The 16,287-nt window shown below is 41.8% G+C and overlaps 1 protein-coding gene across 6 annotated transcripts in view; it reads right to left on the reverse strand.

Moving 5' to 3' along the window:
- Window positions 1-16,287, reverse strand: part of PLEKHM3 (pleckstrin homology domain containing M3) — a 178,434-nt gene that overhangs the window by 43,397 nt on the left and 118,750 nt on the right. The window contains exon 7 of one of the 6 annotated variants that reach the window (XM_032354604.1): window positions 13,372-14,253. The exons of the other annotated variants lie outside the window; for them this stretch is intronic. Within the exon in view, the coding sequence (XP_032210495.1) occupies window positions 14,224-14,253 (30 nt within the window). The 3' untranslated portion in view covers window positions 13,372-14,223. Of the gene's footprint in view, window positions 1-13,371; window positions 14,254-16,287 lie in introns of those variants that run through there. 6 annotated transcript variants of the gene reach the window in all.

Genomic DNA, 16,287 nt, shown 5'->3' on the forward strand with positions numbered 1-16,287 from the left:
CAAGAACCTTAAAAGGTCAATATTTTTCTCATTACCAATTTGTAGATGATAAAACTGAGGTTTAAAAGGCTTAATTCATTTGCCCACGGTTGCTCAGCTTAGATGTGTAGAGTAGGGAGCTGGACTCCCAGAGCCCAGTTGTAAACACTATACTTCAGTATGTTCTAGAGCTGGTCTGTCTTTCTTTCTTTCCTTCCTTCCTCCCTCCTTTCCTTCCTTCCTTTCTTCTTTCTTAAGATTTGAGAGAGAGTGTGTGCGTGTACATGCATACACATGAGTGAGGAGAGAGGCCGAGGGAGAGAATCTTCAAGCAGACTCTCCACTGAGCATGGGGCCCAACATGGGGCTCCATCTCACAACCTTGAGATCATGACCTGAGCCGAAACCAAGAGTTGGACGCTTAATTGTCTGAGCCACCCAGGCTCCCCCAACTGGCATTTCTTTAATGAAAACCCCTTGAGGGGCGCCTGGGTGGCTCAGTGGGTTAAGCCGCTGCCTTCGGCTCAGGTCATGATCCCAGGGTCCCGGGATCGAGTCCCGCATCGGGCTCTCTGCTCAGCAGGGAGCCTGCTTCCCTCTCTCTCTCTGCCTGCCTCTCTGCCTACTTGCGATTTCTGTCAAATAGATAAATAAAATCTTAAAAAAAAGAAAAAAAAGAAAAAAAAAAGAAAACCCCTTGAAACTTCTTCAGCCCCTACAAGGTAAGTTCTCAACTCCTTAGCATGCCCCCCCAAGGTCTTCCCACAAGTTAGGTACATCCTGTCTTTCCAAGCTTGCTTCTAGTTTCTATCTACTGGGCACCCATCTCCTGCTGTCACGATGCCAACCTACCTTGTCATTCCCTGAAAAAGTTTTGCTCTTAATAACTACTATTTATTGCTATCATCATGTATGAATTCTTTTTTTTTTTTTTTTTTTTTTTTTAAGATTTTATTTATTTGACAGACAGAGATCACAAGTAGAGAGGCAGGCAGAGAGAGGAGCGGAAGCAGTCTCCCTGTTGAGCAGAAAGAACCCGATGCGGGGCTCGATCCCAGGACCCTGAGACCATGAACTGAGCCGAAGGCAGAGGCTTTAACCCACTGAGCCACCCAGGTGCCCCATCATGTAAGAATTCTTGATGTTTTCTATATTTACCTCCAGTTCTTACTGCAACTGCCCCAAATAAGTAGTAGGCTACTCATTTTACAGTTAAGTAAATGGAGAGAGATTCAGGGTCTCGTCTTGTGGTCAGAGAGCCAATGTGCACGAAGGCTGGAGTCTGAACTCCAGCCTTATGATTTCAGGGCCCTGTCCTGCTCTCCTATGTGGCCAAATGTCCCCTAGTTTCTAGGGCATTTTTGATTCTAGCTACCACTTGACCCCATCTTGCTCTGCTGCCTTCCACAGATGTCAACAGATCACTTGTTAAGGAGGTTAATGCTCCATTTCCACTTCGGGCCTTTCCAAGTACATTCAACCTTTGCATCCTAAAAAGCTGAAATGGAATATTTCTGGAATATTCCTACTGCAGGCCCCAGGGCCAAACAATTAAATGGCAACTCTGCCCAAACAGAAGGGCAAGTCTGTGACCAGATGAGGTTGCGGTTTCATGGCATGGGCCTAGAGGGCAGAGGAGCTGCTGCCAGTTAAACACCACATACACTTCAGCAGAGCCTCCAGGGGACATGTGACTCATGAACTCCCGGGACATGTACAATTCCTGAGGGATGAGCTAGTCAGCTTTCCAAACATGAGGACAATGGAGGATGGATTCTGTGGGCAGCCAGAAAGGCCAGACTGGGCAATTTTTGAACTGATCTTGAAAAGCATTTTGTCATTGGAATAGCTAGCATTCTTGTTGATTATGTAGAATAAAAAATACTGAAGCATTTGAACATTTGGTACATGTTCAGCCCCTCTGTACCTCAAAAATGAATATTAATGTGCAGTCTGGAAAAGTCTCCTAACTTGACAGGAAGTGGCCGGCTCTGCAACTGTCTCCTGACAAGTCCTGGCAGCATTTGCTGGGAACATTCAATCATACTTGTATTTAAGATGATAAAAGAAGGTAAGTCTTTTTTTAAAGAAAATATTTGTTTATTTTCGGGAGGGAGGGGCAGAGGGATAGGGAGAGAGGTGCTCTCAAGCAGACTCCGTGCTGAGCATGGAGCCTGGTGCCGGGCTCGATCTCACTACCCTGCGATCACAACCTGAGCAGAAACCAAGGGCTGGACACTTAACTGACTGGTGCCACCCAGGTTTTCTTAAAATAAGTTAATTCTTTAGCTGATTAATCTTACATAAATTTAAACTACATGTGTTTCTTTTCAAGTCCGGAGCTAAGAATTCTCACTGTTAAGAAAAACTACAAAAATTCAACTTGGAATCAGTACAATTATTAAAGTAATTTAAAAAGTAAATTGAGTTGACAAGTTAATTCCAAAGTTGATCTGGAGGGACAAAAGGGCATGCATAAGTAAGACAATTTTGTGAAACAATATGAGGATATATTTGTGCTACTAGATAGAAAAATATCATAAAATTCACATGACTGATACTGGCGATTAGACTTGCTACTGAGGAAACAGGAGTGATTGCTCAGAAACAGACCCCAGGACACACATGTAATTAGATTACGAAGAATGTGGTATCAAAAGTCATAATGAAAAAAAGAAAAAGTAAAAAAAAAAAAAAAAAAAGAATGGAAAGGACAGACTATTCAAAAAGGAGCTGAAATGACTGCTTAACCATTTTTTGGGGGAAAAAACCCTTATAACCTCACTTATAGCATGAATAAAAATAAATCCCAGAAACATTAAATTATTAAACATACAAAATTATTTTAATAGATAAGAAAATGCAAATTATTTGATTCTGAAAGGCTTTGTGGGAATTAAAGCCACAGAAAAGCATCATAAAAGGGGAAAGTGGACAGATCTGAACTCATAAAAGTTGAAAACTTATTTTTATCAAAACATCATATATAAAATCCAAGGGCAAACAACCAAACTAGGAAAAAATGACACCTAATGTATAAGGAACTCATGCGAACAAACTGAAAAAATAGCCTGTCCCAAATGGACAAAAGATGTAATCATTTTTTTTTTTTTGGTAAGATTTTATTTATTTATTTGACATACAGCGAGAGAAGGAACACAAGCAGGGGGAGTGGGAGAGGGAGAAGCAGGCTTCTTGCGGAGCAGTGAGCCTGATGCGGGACTCAATCCCAGGACCCAGGGATCTTCACCTGAGAAGGCATGTGCTTAACAACTGAGCCACCCAGGCATCCCAAAATGTAATCATTTTTTAAAATGTAGTAATAAACATACAAAAAAATGTTTAGCTTCCCAAATAATAAAAAATAGATATGCAAAGTCAAATAATGATGAGAAAACTTTTTTTGGCCTCTAAAATGATCAAAGATCGGTGCACATATGGCGCGTGTCTGTGTGTGTGTATGTGTGTAAAATAACAATGGCTGGGGCACCTGTATGTGACTTAGCTAGTTAAGTGGCTGCCTTTGGCTTGGGTCATGATCCTGGGGGTCTTGGGATTGAGCCCTGCATGGGGAAATCCCTGCTCAGTGGGGGGGCCTGCTTCTCCTCCCTTTCCCTCTTTCTCAAAAATAAATAAATAAATCTTAAAACAATAAAATAACAGTGGCTAATGCTGAGGGGCGAACTTCCCATGTTGGCAGGTATTGATCTAGTAAACTATATCCAGAGCTTTTAAAAAGTTCAAACCCTGACCATAATAATTCCTCTTCTGAATTTATCTTAATCAGAAGCTAAATGATTTTATACAAGAATGTATATCTTAGTGTTATTTATAATACAAAATTGGAAACCCCTAAATATCCAATAAAAAGGAAAAGGCATTAAGCTGCAGCAATGGAATCTTCTACAACACAAGAGTTAGAGCCTCTGAAGATTATTTAAGTTAAAGCAAGATTAAAATTTATATACTGTAAAGAATGAGCTATGTTTTATACCTAATACATGCATAAAAAAGAACTAGCCAGATGTATATGTAATTATTAACCGTGCTGGTGGGCTAATAGTACTTAGTGATAGCAGCAGCAGTAGCTCACCTTGGCTAGGTAAGTGATCTCATTTAACCCTCACATCACTGTGAGATCGTATGTGCCCTCACTGCATGTGAGGATGCTGAGCAGTGGACCTGGGACCCAAACTCTGGTCTGCCAAGGGCTGGGATCTGAACCTCTCGGCCCTGCCGCCTGATGGTTACCTTCTCCCTAGTAACTGTACTTCCAAATTCTGTGACATGAGTATACTTTAATAATCTGGGGGAAAACACAACTGTTAAAAAAGGGAATTGGGGCCAAGAAGCCATTGGAAGTCTAGTGTTCTGTTCTGTGACGGCCTGTGGTATGGGAGACTGTGCCACCAGTGCGCCCTTCCACTCCTGCCCTTGGCTCTGAGTTCTCTCTCTTCAATTTCCTATCTCTTTCTCCTGCTCCTCTTTCCAGTGTACATCCTGGAGTCACTTGGTGGGAAGCCCTTGGTGCATGGGACCAGCCATCCCGGGGCTGGTCTGGCCTAGTCCTTTTCTTTCCTCTGCCTCTCTCTTTTCCTTCCCTTCTGCCTACCCTTAGACTTCCTAGCAGCCCCTGGGAATAAGCCTGGTTCAAAGTTCTGGTTTAACAAAACAAAACAGGGCATCCTGGGGTTAACTCGGCCTTTCACAGTTCTATGATTAAACTGCATTTTTCAGTGGTTCTGCTTTAAACTCAAACTCTTTTAAAGAGAAATTTAAGGAGAGCAAAACATAGGAAACAGTGCCAAATGCCAATAACATATTTTAGTCGTTTGGGGAATGGGCAGCTTTAGCAACCGCAAATTCCCACTTATGCAAGGGCTACTTGAGCATTTTTCTTTATTGCTTAGTGACAGAAGCCTGGCTTTAGACCATGGTCAGAGTTGTTCTCCCTTGTTTTCTTTGTCTCTCTTCCTCTGAAAACAGTTATAAAAAGCCTGAGTTATCACAATGAGAGTTGCCTAAGCCTAAAGCTCTAATCAAATAACAAAAATCATTTTCCATTGATGCAGTTAGTTTAGAGGAAAAGGCAGATCTGAGTCTGTCTTGGTACCTGTTACACCTGCTCAACAAGTTGTTCTTATTGAACCCTGCACTCTAAGCTTGGGAGGCTTCACACATGTGACTTCACCACCAGCTGGCAAGGCTTTGGTACCATGTGCTCAGATAGGTGTTCCGTCTCCTTTCTCCCAAAGAAAGTGATGAAAGGGGAAGATATGAATATTGTTTTCTGATTATGCTGTCCCAGACCATAGCTGGCACAATATAAAATGGAAAGATATCCTGAGAGTTCCCTTCTATGACTATCAGGGACTATGAACCCAAACATTAGAGTCCAATGTCATCAGAGTTAGATTATGGTGTGGCCCAGCCAGTGCCAGGGCATGGAACTGGTAAGTTGTACTACACTTGGTCACCAAATAAATTGGAAATAAGGTGCCAGTGAGCTCATGTTTCCATAGCTTCTCCTTAAATTACTGGCAAATGTGAACTAGTCCCTCTAGAGAATAAGTAGATAGCAATGGAAATTTTAAGAAACTTTTAAAAAAAGATTTTATTGATTTATTTGACAGAGAGACACAGCAAGAGAGGGAACACAAGCAGGGGGAGTGGGAGAAGAAGCAGGCTTCCCACCAGGCAGGGAGCCTGATGCGGGGCTTGATCCCAGGATCCTGGGATCATAACCTGAACTGAAGGCAGACACTTAACTGAGCCACCCAGGTGTCTCAAGAAACTTCTTTATGTATTAAGTACTGAGCATTTTGGTGGTAAGCACATGTACAGAGAAACTGTAAGCTAGGGAAAGCATCCTGGAATGAAGCAGCTTGCAGTCATCTGAGCAATCAATTAATATGGGTGTAAGATATTCGTTTCATTGCCAAAGTCCATCAACTGATTCTGTAAAAATTGCAAATAAAAATAAGAATTAAACAGTTGGAAAAAGATACAAATATCCTCAAAAAAATACTAGCTGGTAGCGCCTGGGTGGCTCAGTCGGCTAAGCGTCTGACTTTTGATTTTGGCTCAGGTCGTGATCTGAGGGTTGTGAGATCAAGTCCTGTGTTAGACACTGTGCTGGGAGTGGAGCCTGCTTAAGAGTCTCTCACTCTGCCTGCTCCCCCACACCGTGCTCCCTCTCAAAACAAAACAAAACAAACAAACAACAACAACAAAACCTAGCCAAGTGAATCTAGCAACATATAAAAAGAATTAAAAACTGGGGTGCCTGGGTGGCTCAGTGGGTTAAAGCCTCTGCCTTCGGCTCAGGTCATGATCCCAGGCTCCTGGGATCGAGCCCGAGCCCACATCGGGCTCTCTGCTCAGTGGGGAGCCTGCTTCCCCTCTCTCTCTGCCTGCCTCTCTGCCTACTTGTGATCTCTGTCTGCCAGATAAATAAATAAATAAAATCTTTAAAAAAACAAAAACAAAAAAACCAACCTATGAGCAGTTGGGATTCATCCCAGAAAGACAAGGTTGGTTTAACATCTAAAAATCAAACAATGTAACAGACCATATTAATAGAATAAAGGACAAAACCAACATGATCATCTCAGTAGATGCCCCCCCCCAGAAAAAGGAAAAAAAAAAAGCATTAGACAAAATCCAACATCTCTCTGTGATAAAAAGTATTTGACAGACTAAGAAAAGAAGGGAACTTCAACAGATACAGGCTATCCATGGAAAAACTCAGTCAAAAGTACATTTAATGATGAAAGATCAAACGTTTTATACTTAAGATCAGGAACCAGACAAGGATGTCTGTTCTCAACACATCAATTCAACATTTTACTGAAGGTTCTAGCTAGGTCGACTGGGCAAGAAAAAAACTGATAATGATGATGACAAGATTTGGTATATGAAAAAATTGAAAACATTTTGCTAAGATGAAAGCCAGAAAAAAGTATATTTTAATCAAGGCTTTGTAATTATATCCTTGTATATTGCTTGTACTCTTGGAGAGGCTGTGACTAACATGAGCAAGTTCAGAGTTATGGAAACATTTATCAGGAATCCCATTCCAAATAAGGTAAAAAGGTAGTGCTAGTGTTAGAGCATGTAATAAATACTTCATTTCAAAAGAGAGAAGTATAATGTATTTTTATTGATAATGAGTTTCTCTCCCTTTTCCCCTATCTACTAAATATATTAAATACTCTGAGTACATACTCAAAGCACGTTGAAAGAGTACCATTGAGTAAGATGCCAGGATATTAGGCTGCTTAGGCATCCACATATTTCAGTCTGGCCCTGCTTTCTGCAGGTACTCTGGGTCATGGCTACTCCCAAATGGAAAAAAGAGGACATTAGTCTGATGGGTCTGGTCCAGGTCTCCTTGTATTGGATCACAAAGGACTCCATACAGATATGGGACTTAGCATCAGACCAGAACAAACCAATGACCTCTGCTGCTGAAACTGAGGTCATTGGGCACATGAAGATGAGAATCTGGCTGTCTTTCCATAACAATTCTTTAAGGTACAAGGAAAGCCATGTAAGGGACAGGGCTACTCTGACATCTTAAGAGTTTGTGAAGTAAAAACATGAAAGCCAGTAATATTCACCAGAGGCCTCGAACTGTCTCAGGTCTGAGAGCTCTCTAACTCGTTTGTTTTCTTCCTTAGAACATTGACTATGGCAGCTATCATGTTGATTTGGGGTTGCTGGCCAATGCTGGCTTTGAACTTGCCAGATCTCCCCTGGCTAACTCAGACCTATCCTGACAAATCATCTTAAATTTTGCTGGAGTCTTTGAACTTTGCTTCTTGTCTGTGCTTTAGCCTTACAATTAACCCTTCCAACTCTAGTCTCCTTGACATTGGGCATTTGGGGCCTCCTCTTCCTTTTACAACTCTTTCTGCATCTCCAAATGGCTTCCTTCTAGATCAGCTCTGAAATCTCAGAGTAAAATAATGTGTTGGTCAAAGCATGATACGAAAAAACAGAAAAATGACTTTTCTTCTTAAATATGTCCAAGATTTTTAGCTTCTCCAATCTCCTGAGTCCCAGAAACAACAGCAACAACATTAAAGAAAACAAACAAACAAAAAACCAATGACTATTCAAGTATTTCTCAGTTGTGCTCTGAACTTTCCACTTTGGAAGTGCAAAATGAAATAAACATTTTAGCAAATATAAGTATTTCAGTGGACTGGGTGCTCATACTAACTATTTCAGAGATCTCTCATCTTTGAAAAACTTTTTTATTAATAATTAGCACTGCAGTCTTGATATGAAAACTATAAACCCGAGAACAGACACGAGTGAATTTCATAAGCAAAATCTCTTTAATAATTTCCCAGAAGAAAATGCTTGAAATGCCCTTTAGAAAGAGCTTGGCATGATTCCATATCACCCTTCCTGAAGTATTCGAGACTGCTGGGCAATGAAGAGGAATCCTACCATGAATGGTGACTGAGCAATGGCACCCAAATTTCATGTTTTCTGGATGAGCACCACTTTTTTTTTAAAGTCTCGAATTTTACTTCTTCTAAATAAGGATTTTAAAGACAAACACTCTATTGACTATCACTATCATTTCACGAGAAAGTAATGGGATTTTAAAACTAAAAATGTAGATAGAGTATGATTTCAGAAAAAAAAATTTTAGCCTATATGGTGGTATTAAAAATACCCCACATATATTATTTTTCTCCTCTCTGTATAATCTAGTGAAAACTCCCCCCGCCCCAGATAAGCCCTCAATCCATACAGGGAAGGTGGGGATCTTTCTGATTAGAACGAAGGAATCTCTCAATGTTTGCCAAACCCACTGCTTTAAAGTTAACTTCAAAATAGAACAATCAGGACAGTGTTTCCCAAACTTCAGTCATGTGAAAACACTTTCACAAACGTTGTCATAGCTGCATCCCACCTGCGATATTTACTTAATGCTTTGTTTAGATGGAGTCATTTGTTGACTCAAGTAAGGTTATTTAAAAATGAAGGCCTTATATGAATACCATAAATGGAAACCAGTATCCCTTGCCATAAAATCAAGATAACACAACTGGCTGGAAGACGCTGAGCCTCCTGCCAACTCTGTTAAAAAAAAAAAAAAAAAAAAGATCAGCAGGTGTTAAGGGTTCAAGTCACAGCAGCACCAGAATAAATCTTTGTTTAATTTAACCTCAAGGACAGAAAGAGAATTGAAGGGAATAATTTTCGCATAATGCAATTAAATGTCATTTAATGCCATGTCCATGTACTGTCTGAAGCATCTCTTGTACCGACCAATATCGTTTTGGTAGAAATTCCATGGAATTAGAGGTGTCCTTGCACAGTAATTAAAAGCACTGGTTAACCTGGCCTTCCTGAGTTCAAACTCTGAGACTCTTCCATGTACTAACTGGTGACTTTGAGCAAGTTATTAACCTGCTCAGCCTAAGGTTTTCATCTAAGAAATGGGCTTAACCATAATACCCACTTCACAGGCTGGTTGTGAGGGTCAAATGATGAGATACGTGTAAAGCTGGCAGAACTGTAAATAGTACAGTATGTGCTCAAAAATGTTATTCTTTTTTTTTTAAAGATTTTATTTACTTATTTATTTGACAGAGATCTCAAGTAGGTGGAGAGGGAGGCAGAGAGAGAGAGAGAGAGGAGGGAGCAGGTTTCCTGGTGAGCAGAGAGCCCAATGCGGGGCTCGATCCCAGGACCCTGGGACCATGACCTGAGCCGAAGACAGAGGCTTTAACCCACTGAGCCACCCAGGTGCCCCAAAATGTTGTTCTTAATATCTCACACTTTGAGGAATGCCAAATGAGGATACTGAAGGCCTATATTAAGTTGTATCAGAAATACAGTAATATAGCAACATATTTCTGGAGAGACAGAGAGCTAGGGAAGAAGAATGACCATTCTTTAGTAATTTGGATTAAAAGAGTAACTCCGTACACACGCATCTATGGTAATTTATTGCTTATTTGGCTTGTTTCCTTCCATGCCCCATTTTCTTGGCCAAGAGCACTGCTGTGATATATTTTTGCCTTTAAGGCATAATACACAATGCCTTTGACACAGAAAGGTCACGCCATATGAAAGGCTTTCAGGATCTTAACCGTAAGGTGTTACTTAGGGAAACAAGGTCACCTAAATATATGAGGCTTTTAATTATGAAATCAGTGTCCCCTCTATTTGGTGTAAACAACAGAAGTAACATAGGATTTAACCCTCAGAGAAGCTACATGTTATGATTTAATTCGTATTGCGAAATAGAGTGAGGGAAGACTTACTCATCAGTAAATCATCAAATAAATAAGCTAACATCAAAAAGCAGTCATTCTAGGGGGCTCCGGAGATGGATTAGTTGGTCCTGAACAAGAAAGACATATATTAACATATCCTAAGCTGTTGCCTTTCATGTGTTTCATCCCTTTTGTCCCTGAACTATATTTAGTACAGAGGGAACAACAGTGCTGCCAGGGCAGTCGAGTAGAAAGAGAGGGTATTAATTTAGTAGCTCTTGGTCAAGGTTAGGTAGGGCAAGAGATAGTGGACAAGTACACGTTGAGTTTGTTAAACTACAAGATAAGGTCATTTGGAAATTGATAGTACTCTCCAGACCCTGTGTTGGGTCTACCTTGATGGTGGCCTCATTTACAAGGATCTGGATTTAAAAAATACCTGTCTGCTTCAGTCCCTGTCCACTTCGCAGGGAGGAACCGTCTCTTCCATCTCTCGGACCTGCTTCGTGAGAACGCCTTTATTGCCCCTTCCTCCTCTCCATTCAGCTCTGCTTCTTCCTCCAGTGCCCCAAGCTGAACGCGTCCCGTTTCCCTTTTGCTGTCATCATCCCCCAGGTGTGAGTGGCCTCCCTTCTCCTACAGACCTCGGGATTGTTAGGTTTCTTCTGATCAGGCCAAGTCCTCATCCTCCTTTCTTCCGCTTTTTCGGAGGGTTGCTTGGCTTTTCTATTGAATTCTGCATCAAATGTTAACTAGTCTTTCTTAAAAATGTTATCTGTCCTTTCCCGCTTCTCTCTTCCCACACTGTCGAGGACAATTTTTGTAAATTCCTTCACTCTACTTTTATTATGTCTGTAAGCAATAGAATGTTCCAGATGCTGGAAGTGGAATGAAGTCACATCTTCTAATCTCCCCTCGCACCTTTCCCCTAGGACCTACTCCTTTTAGAAAGCCTGGCTTGAGTACTTTAGGGGGAGACCATGAAGAGCAGAAGAAACTCCGCTGCAATACAGTAAATTCCTTTCCCCTTTGTTTACTGAGTTTGCACGGGTCTGGGGGTCTAATCGAAAAGTGCCCAGGGGCGCTGGGCTGCCTCAATGGTGGAGCATGCAACTCTTGAACTTGGAGTTGTGGGTTCAAGCCCCGCACTGGGTGTGGAGATTACTTAAAAAATAAAATCTTTTTTTCCTTCCTTCCTCCCCCCTCCTTTTTTTTTTTTTAAAGAGTGCCCAGGGTTGGAGATCATTAAACCTTAACTACTAGCAGTGGCTCTAACTTTCAGTGAGTTCTACACCTTATCTATAAATGGTCTCTATGTTCTGGAAATGAACACTTGGAGCTATTTGATTACAATGATCTGAATGGCTCATTTATGAAAATACAGTAGTGTCCTAGAAACGTCACTTTACCACCAAAATAAGGAGCACAATTTCCACAGACATTCAGGCAGAGTCTGCAGCATGCCAGGTGGAGTTCAAGTGCTAGGGGTACTAGGGAACAACTCGGGCAAGGCCCGGCTCTTCTGGAGCAATGACTTCCTGTGAGTATTTAAAGGCCAAGGAAAATGATCGCCATTGTACTGGTCAAGGAAACCAGGTTAAAGCCATCCTATTAAGAAGGTCCTTGGTGGATATGCCACTGTGTTAACAAAAGCTCCACCTCCCTGAACTAGGATACACATTTAAGAGTGGGCAGGTTAAAAAAAAAAAAAAAAAAAATCCTAACCCAACCCAAAAGATAATGGGAATCATCTGTTCTGTTCTCATGTGCAAACCTATAATTTATGGAAAGATGGGAAGGAGAAAGTCCCTGAGGAGACCAGGCCAAGTTCTGTGGTGAAAATGCAACTGTATTCAAAGCTCAGACTGGAAGAGGCGGGTGGAGAGGAGTAAGAAGCCGCAGTAAAAATAACATGGCTGCAGGCAGTCGGCTCCCTTTCTTCTCCCTGTTTTCGACGCCATTCCTGGGCCATTCCTGGGCCATTCCTGGGCCAAGCTGCCTTCCTCCCTTGCCCCTGCCACCCCAGCCCTTCCCCATTCATAGGTTATTAATTTTTCCTCTGTGTTTTTCATTCATTTTTAAAGAATTCCGAACTAGCTGTAATAATCACAACTGTCACAGGTAATGTCAGCAGTATAAATTATAGGGCATCTCAGGAAGCAGGGAGTTAACATCACATGAGAATATGTGTTAATGAAATGGAGTCACCAGGAATTTTCGAATTATGAAAAGGAGACCATTTCCCTAAATATATGACCGTGTATAATATATATTTGTACACACTTACATATAAAGTAATTTACTACCAAGAATATGTTGTAAGACCTGATAGTAGAAAAGGATAACATTCTTAAATGCAATGTTACTGGCAGTATCATTCTGCCAAACTCAGATATTTTAGTTTTATCTCAATATCACGATAGCTACATGTTGTCTTTTTTGATACTTCTGTTGGCTGTTATCACTTTCACTTTAGAAACCACATTATAAAGCTACGAGTACTAATAAATCAACTATTTTATTTTTTTATTTTTAGAGCGAGGGAGAAAGGCAGAGCAAGGGAGAAAATCTTTTTTTTTAAAAAGGTTTTATTTATTTATTTGACAGACAGAAATCACAAGTAGGCAGACAGGCAGGCAGAGAGAGAGAGGAAAAAGCAGGCTCCCTGCTGAGCAGAGAGCCCAATGCGGGGCTCGATCCCAGGACCCTGAGATCATGACCTGAGCCAAAGGCAGAGGCTTTAACCCACTGAGCCACCCAGGCGCCCCGAGGGAGAAAATCTTAAGCAGGCTCCACGCCCAGCTTGTGAGTCCAGTGCGGGGCTTGATCTCACAACCCTGGGATCACGGCCTGGGCTGAAATCAAGAGTCAGACTCTTAACTGACTGAGTCATTCAGGTGCCCTCTACTGCTATTTTAAATGTATTTTTTTAAATGCCAATATTGGGGCGCCTGGGTGGCTCAGTAAGTTAAGCCTCTGCCTTCGGCTCAGGTCATGATCCCAGGGTCTTGGGATCGAGCCCCACGTCGGGCAGAGCTAGGCAGGGAGCCTGCTTCTCTCTCCCTCTGCCTGCCTCTCTGCCTACTTGTGATCTCTGTCTGCCAAATAAAGAAATAAAATCTTAAAAAAAAAAAAGAAAAAAAGGTAAAATGCCAGTATTAGTGGTTTCTGCTGGGCCATTTGAAATGGCATTTTTATTACACTATTTAATATGCTCACATACATCAATAAAAGTTCAATATATATGTTTTTGATTGGCTCCCTTATCAGCCATGGAAGGTAAATTATTATCCACGCCAGAGATGGAGAAACGGGTCATCTAAACTAGAAAAGATTGGTGGTAGTGGTGGGAAGAGGATGTGAAATATACATCAAATTGTCCAGGCAGGGAATTTTCTTTCTTTCTTTCTTTCTTTTTTTTAATTAAGATTTCATTAATTTGTCAGAGAATGAGAGACCACACAACTAGGGGGAGCGGCAAGCAGAGGGCTACGCAGGGAGCCGGACGTGAAGCTCGACCCCAATGTCCTGGGATCACGATCTGAGCCATCCAGGTGCCCTCCTTTCGGTTTCTAATGTCTGTTGAAGTGTTCTTACTATTCATGGATAGCTTTAACTGCTAGAATAAAACAGAGAAAGAAAGCACCCCGGACAGGGTGCACGATAAAGCCTCATTACAGTGTGTAAATTAACTGAATTTTGTTAATATGACTGAGGGACTTTTAACAATCGCACCCCCAGAGTACTCACTAACCGCCAGCCGTTCCTCAGAACACTTGATGTATCTGGGACTCCTTTAATCTCACAATCTTATGTGGGGAAATACTTTAATAATCCCCACTTTACAGATAAGGAAACTGAGGCATAACAAGTTTAAGTTATTTGCTCAAGGTCACACAGCAGGTAAGGGGCGTGGCTAAGATACAAGCCCAGGCTCTTTGGCGCCAGACTCCACGCCCTCAACCATTACAGTAGTACACTGCCTTTCAAAGCACATGCTTCAGTCCTCCAAACTCAGGACTAACCAATCCTAAAGAGAAACATAAGATCAATTTAGTGAGCTCTTCAGTTCACAAATGCTCACGTATGCAGTAACACAGCTTGAATTAATGCACAGCCCCTTTTGAGCCCATTCTCATCCTTGTCTTCCTCTTCCTATAACTGATTCATTCATTCACTCTTTATTTATTGGGCACTTCCTCTTGCCCAGGCATTGTTTTCAGTAGTGGAGTCCAGGATGAATAAAGACTTGCATTCAAGGTTGAATTTTTCCACTTATGGACTGTTTTTATTTTCATTTATTTAAGTGAGCACTACACCCAACATGGGGCTTGACCTCACAACCGTGAGATCAACAGTTGCATGCTCTACCGAGCCAACCAGGTACCCCTTGTGGATTATTTTTAAAGGTCGTTACAAGCAGGCCTAAGAACAAAGTCAGGTAACATTTTGTTGGGGGGTGTATAGCATAGTCTTGGCAAGAATTTTAAAATTGCACCTTCTCTGCTCCCAGCCTGGGAACTGGGCAGGCATCTCCATATCCTGGGTGGAAGGGGTTGCTCATTTTCTCCCAAATATATTTTCTGTCCACTCAGACGACCCCGTCAGCACGCTGCCCACCTGGAATGTGTGTCTTGTCTTACACATATTTTGAATCCACCATACCACAGAGCATAGTACCTAGCACTTAACAAATACTTAGAAGGTCATGAAACGCAGTCCAAGTCAAGAAGTGCTGGTGCTTTCCTGTGGTGCTCATAATCATTGTTTTTGAAAGAGGCTAGCATTCTTTTTATTGTGGTAAATATAACATCATTTTTAGGTCTATCTCCTAATTCCTTTTGATTGGTTATACTTCACTGATTTCAGCTTCTCCTCCACTGGTAACCATTTCATGGGTAATAAAATCACAACTGAGGCAATTAGTTGGTTTTCCTAAATAGCATATCTGGCCTCATTAGCACCTTGGGAAGAGAAGACTTTAGTCCTTGTCGTGTCCCCCCTCCCCGCCCCTGATGGATTCAGAAGCTCGCTCCAAGGTCTGAAGTTTCTTTGCCTTCCTCATCTGAAGCAGCTGAAGCAACTGGTCCCCCTCCCCCTTCATTATCCCCTTCTGTCCACCCGGTCAGTGGGGTGGAGACTCACAGCTCCTAAGTGTGCTGAAGAAAACCCCAGAGGCAGAAACGAGAATAACTTGCTCGTGCTAACAAAACAAACCAGAATACACAGTAGGGGCCAAGACCTCACAGTAGCTGAGTTCCAAATCTTCCCTTATCCCGAGGAGACAGACTGCCTGCCTCTATTCTAAGCTCAGGCAGTGTGGCTTAAGCAAACTCCTAGAAGGAATTCAAGCCTCAAGATCCATTTTCAGCTTCTCCCAGATCCCCGTGTGCCTTTTTATCCTCACTCCGTCTTGTCCAGCCAAACGTGAAAGCTTGTGTAAAGACCATTACATGTCTCACTTTGAAAGGACTTGAATGCCCTTATGAACTAGCTTCTGGCTAAAATCTTTAGTCCCAAGGAGACACAGAAAGCAGCAGCCAGTTGGAAAACAAAAAGAGTTGTTATCTTTATGTCAAATTAAACTCAGATCTGCTTAATATCCTGGCCAACTTATGCCACAACTATCTTGGCCCTTTCCGCTACCCCAAAGCCTTTTGTGGCCAACATGTACCATTGTGCTGCTGTTTGACGCTGTGCCAGAAGCCTTCTGTGCCAAAGCCAAGGAACACCCTTCCTTCTTTGGGTTGTGGGGTAGCAGGGGAGGGTTTCTAATTCCTTTTGTGACCACTGAGTAAGAGCTGAGCGGTCAACAATTTGGTAAATTATATACACACCTAAAATGTCAGCTGCATCAGATTTTTGTTCTCTATTCTTCCAGTAGCTGAAAGGAACCTTTAGGCTGAAGGCAATTCTAGAAGAGTTAGGTTTTCTAACCACATTCTGTGGGAGGGATGCTAGCAGAATTCCAGGCACACAGGATCTTGAGCAGCAAAGAATCACTGATAAGGACATATGCCAATGATTTAAACCAATGCCAAGGAATGGGAATTAGCCAGTTATG

Source organism: Mustela erminea, chromosome 8, assembly GCF_009829155.1.
Source record: "Mustela erminea isolate mMusErm1 chromosome 8, mMusErm1.Pri, whole genome shotgun sequence".
Classification (NCBI taxonomy): Eukaryota; Metazoa; Chordata; class Mammalia; order Carnivora; family Mustelidae; genus Mustela; species Mustela erminea.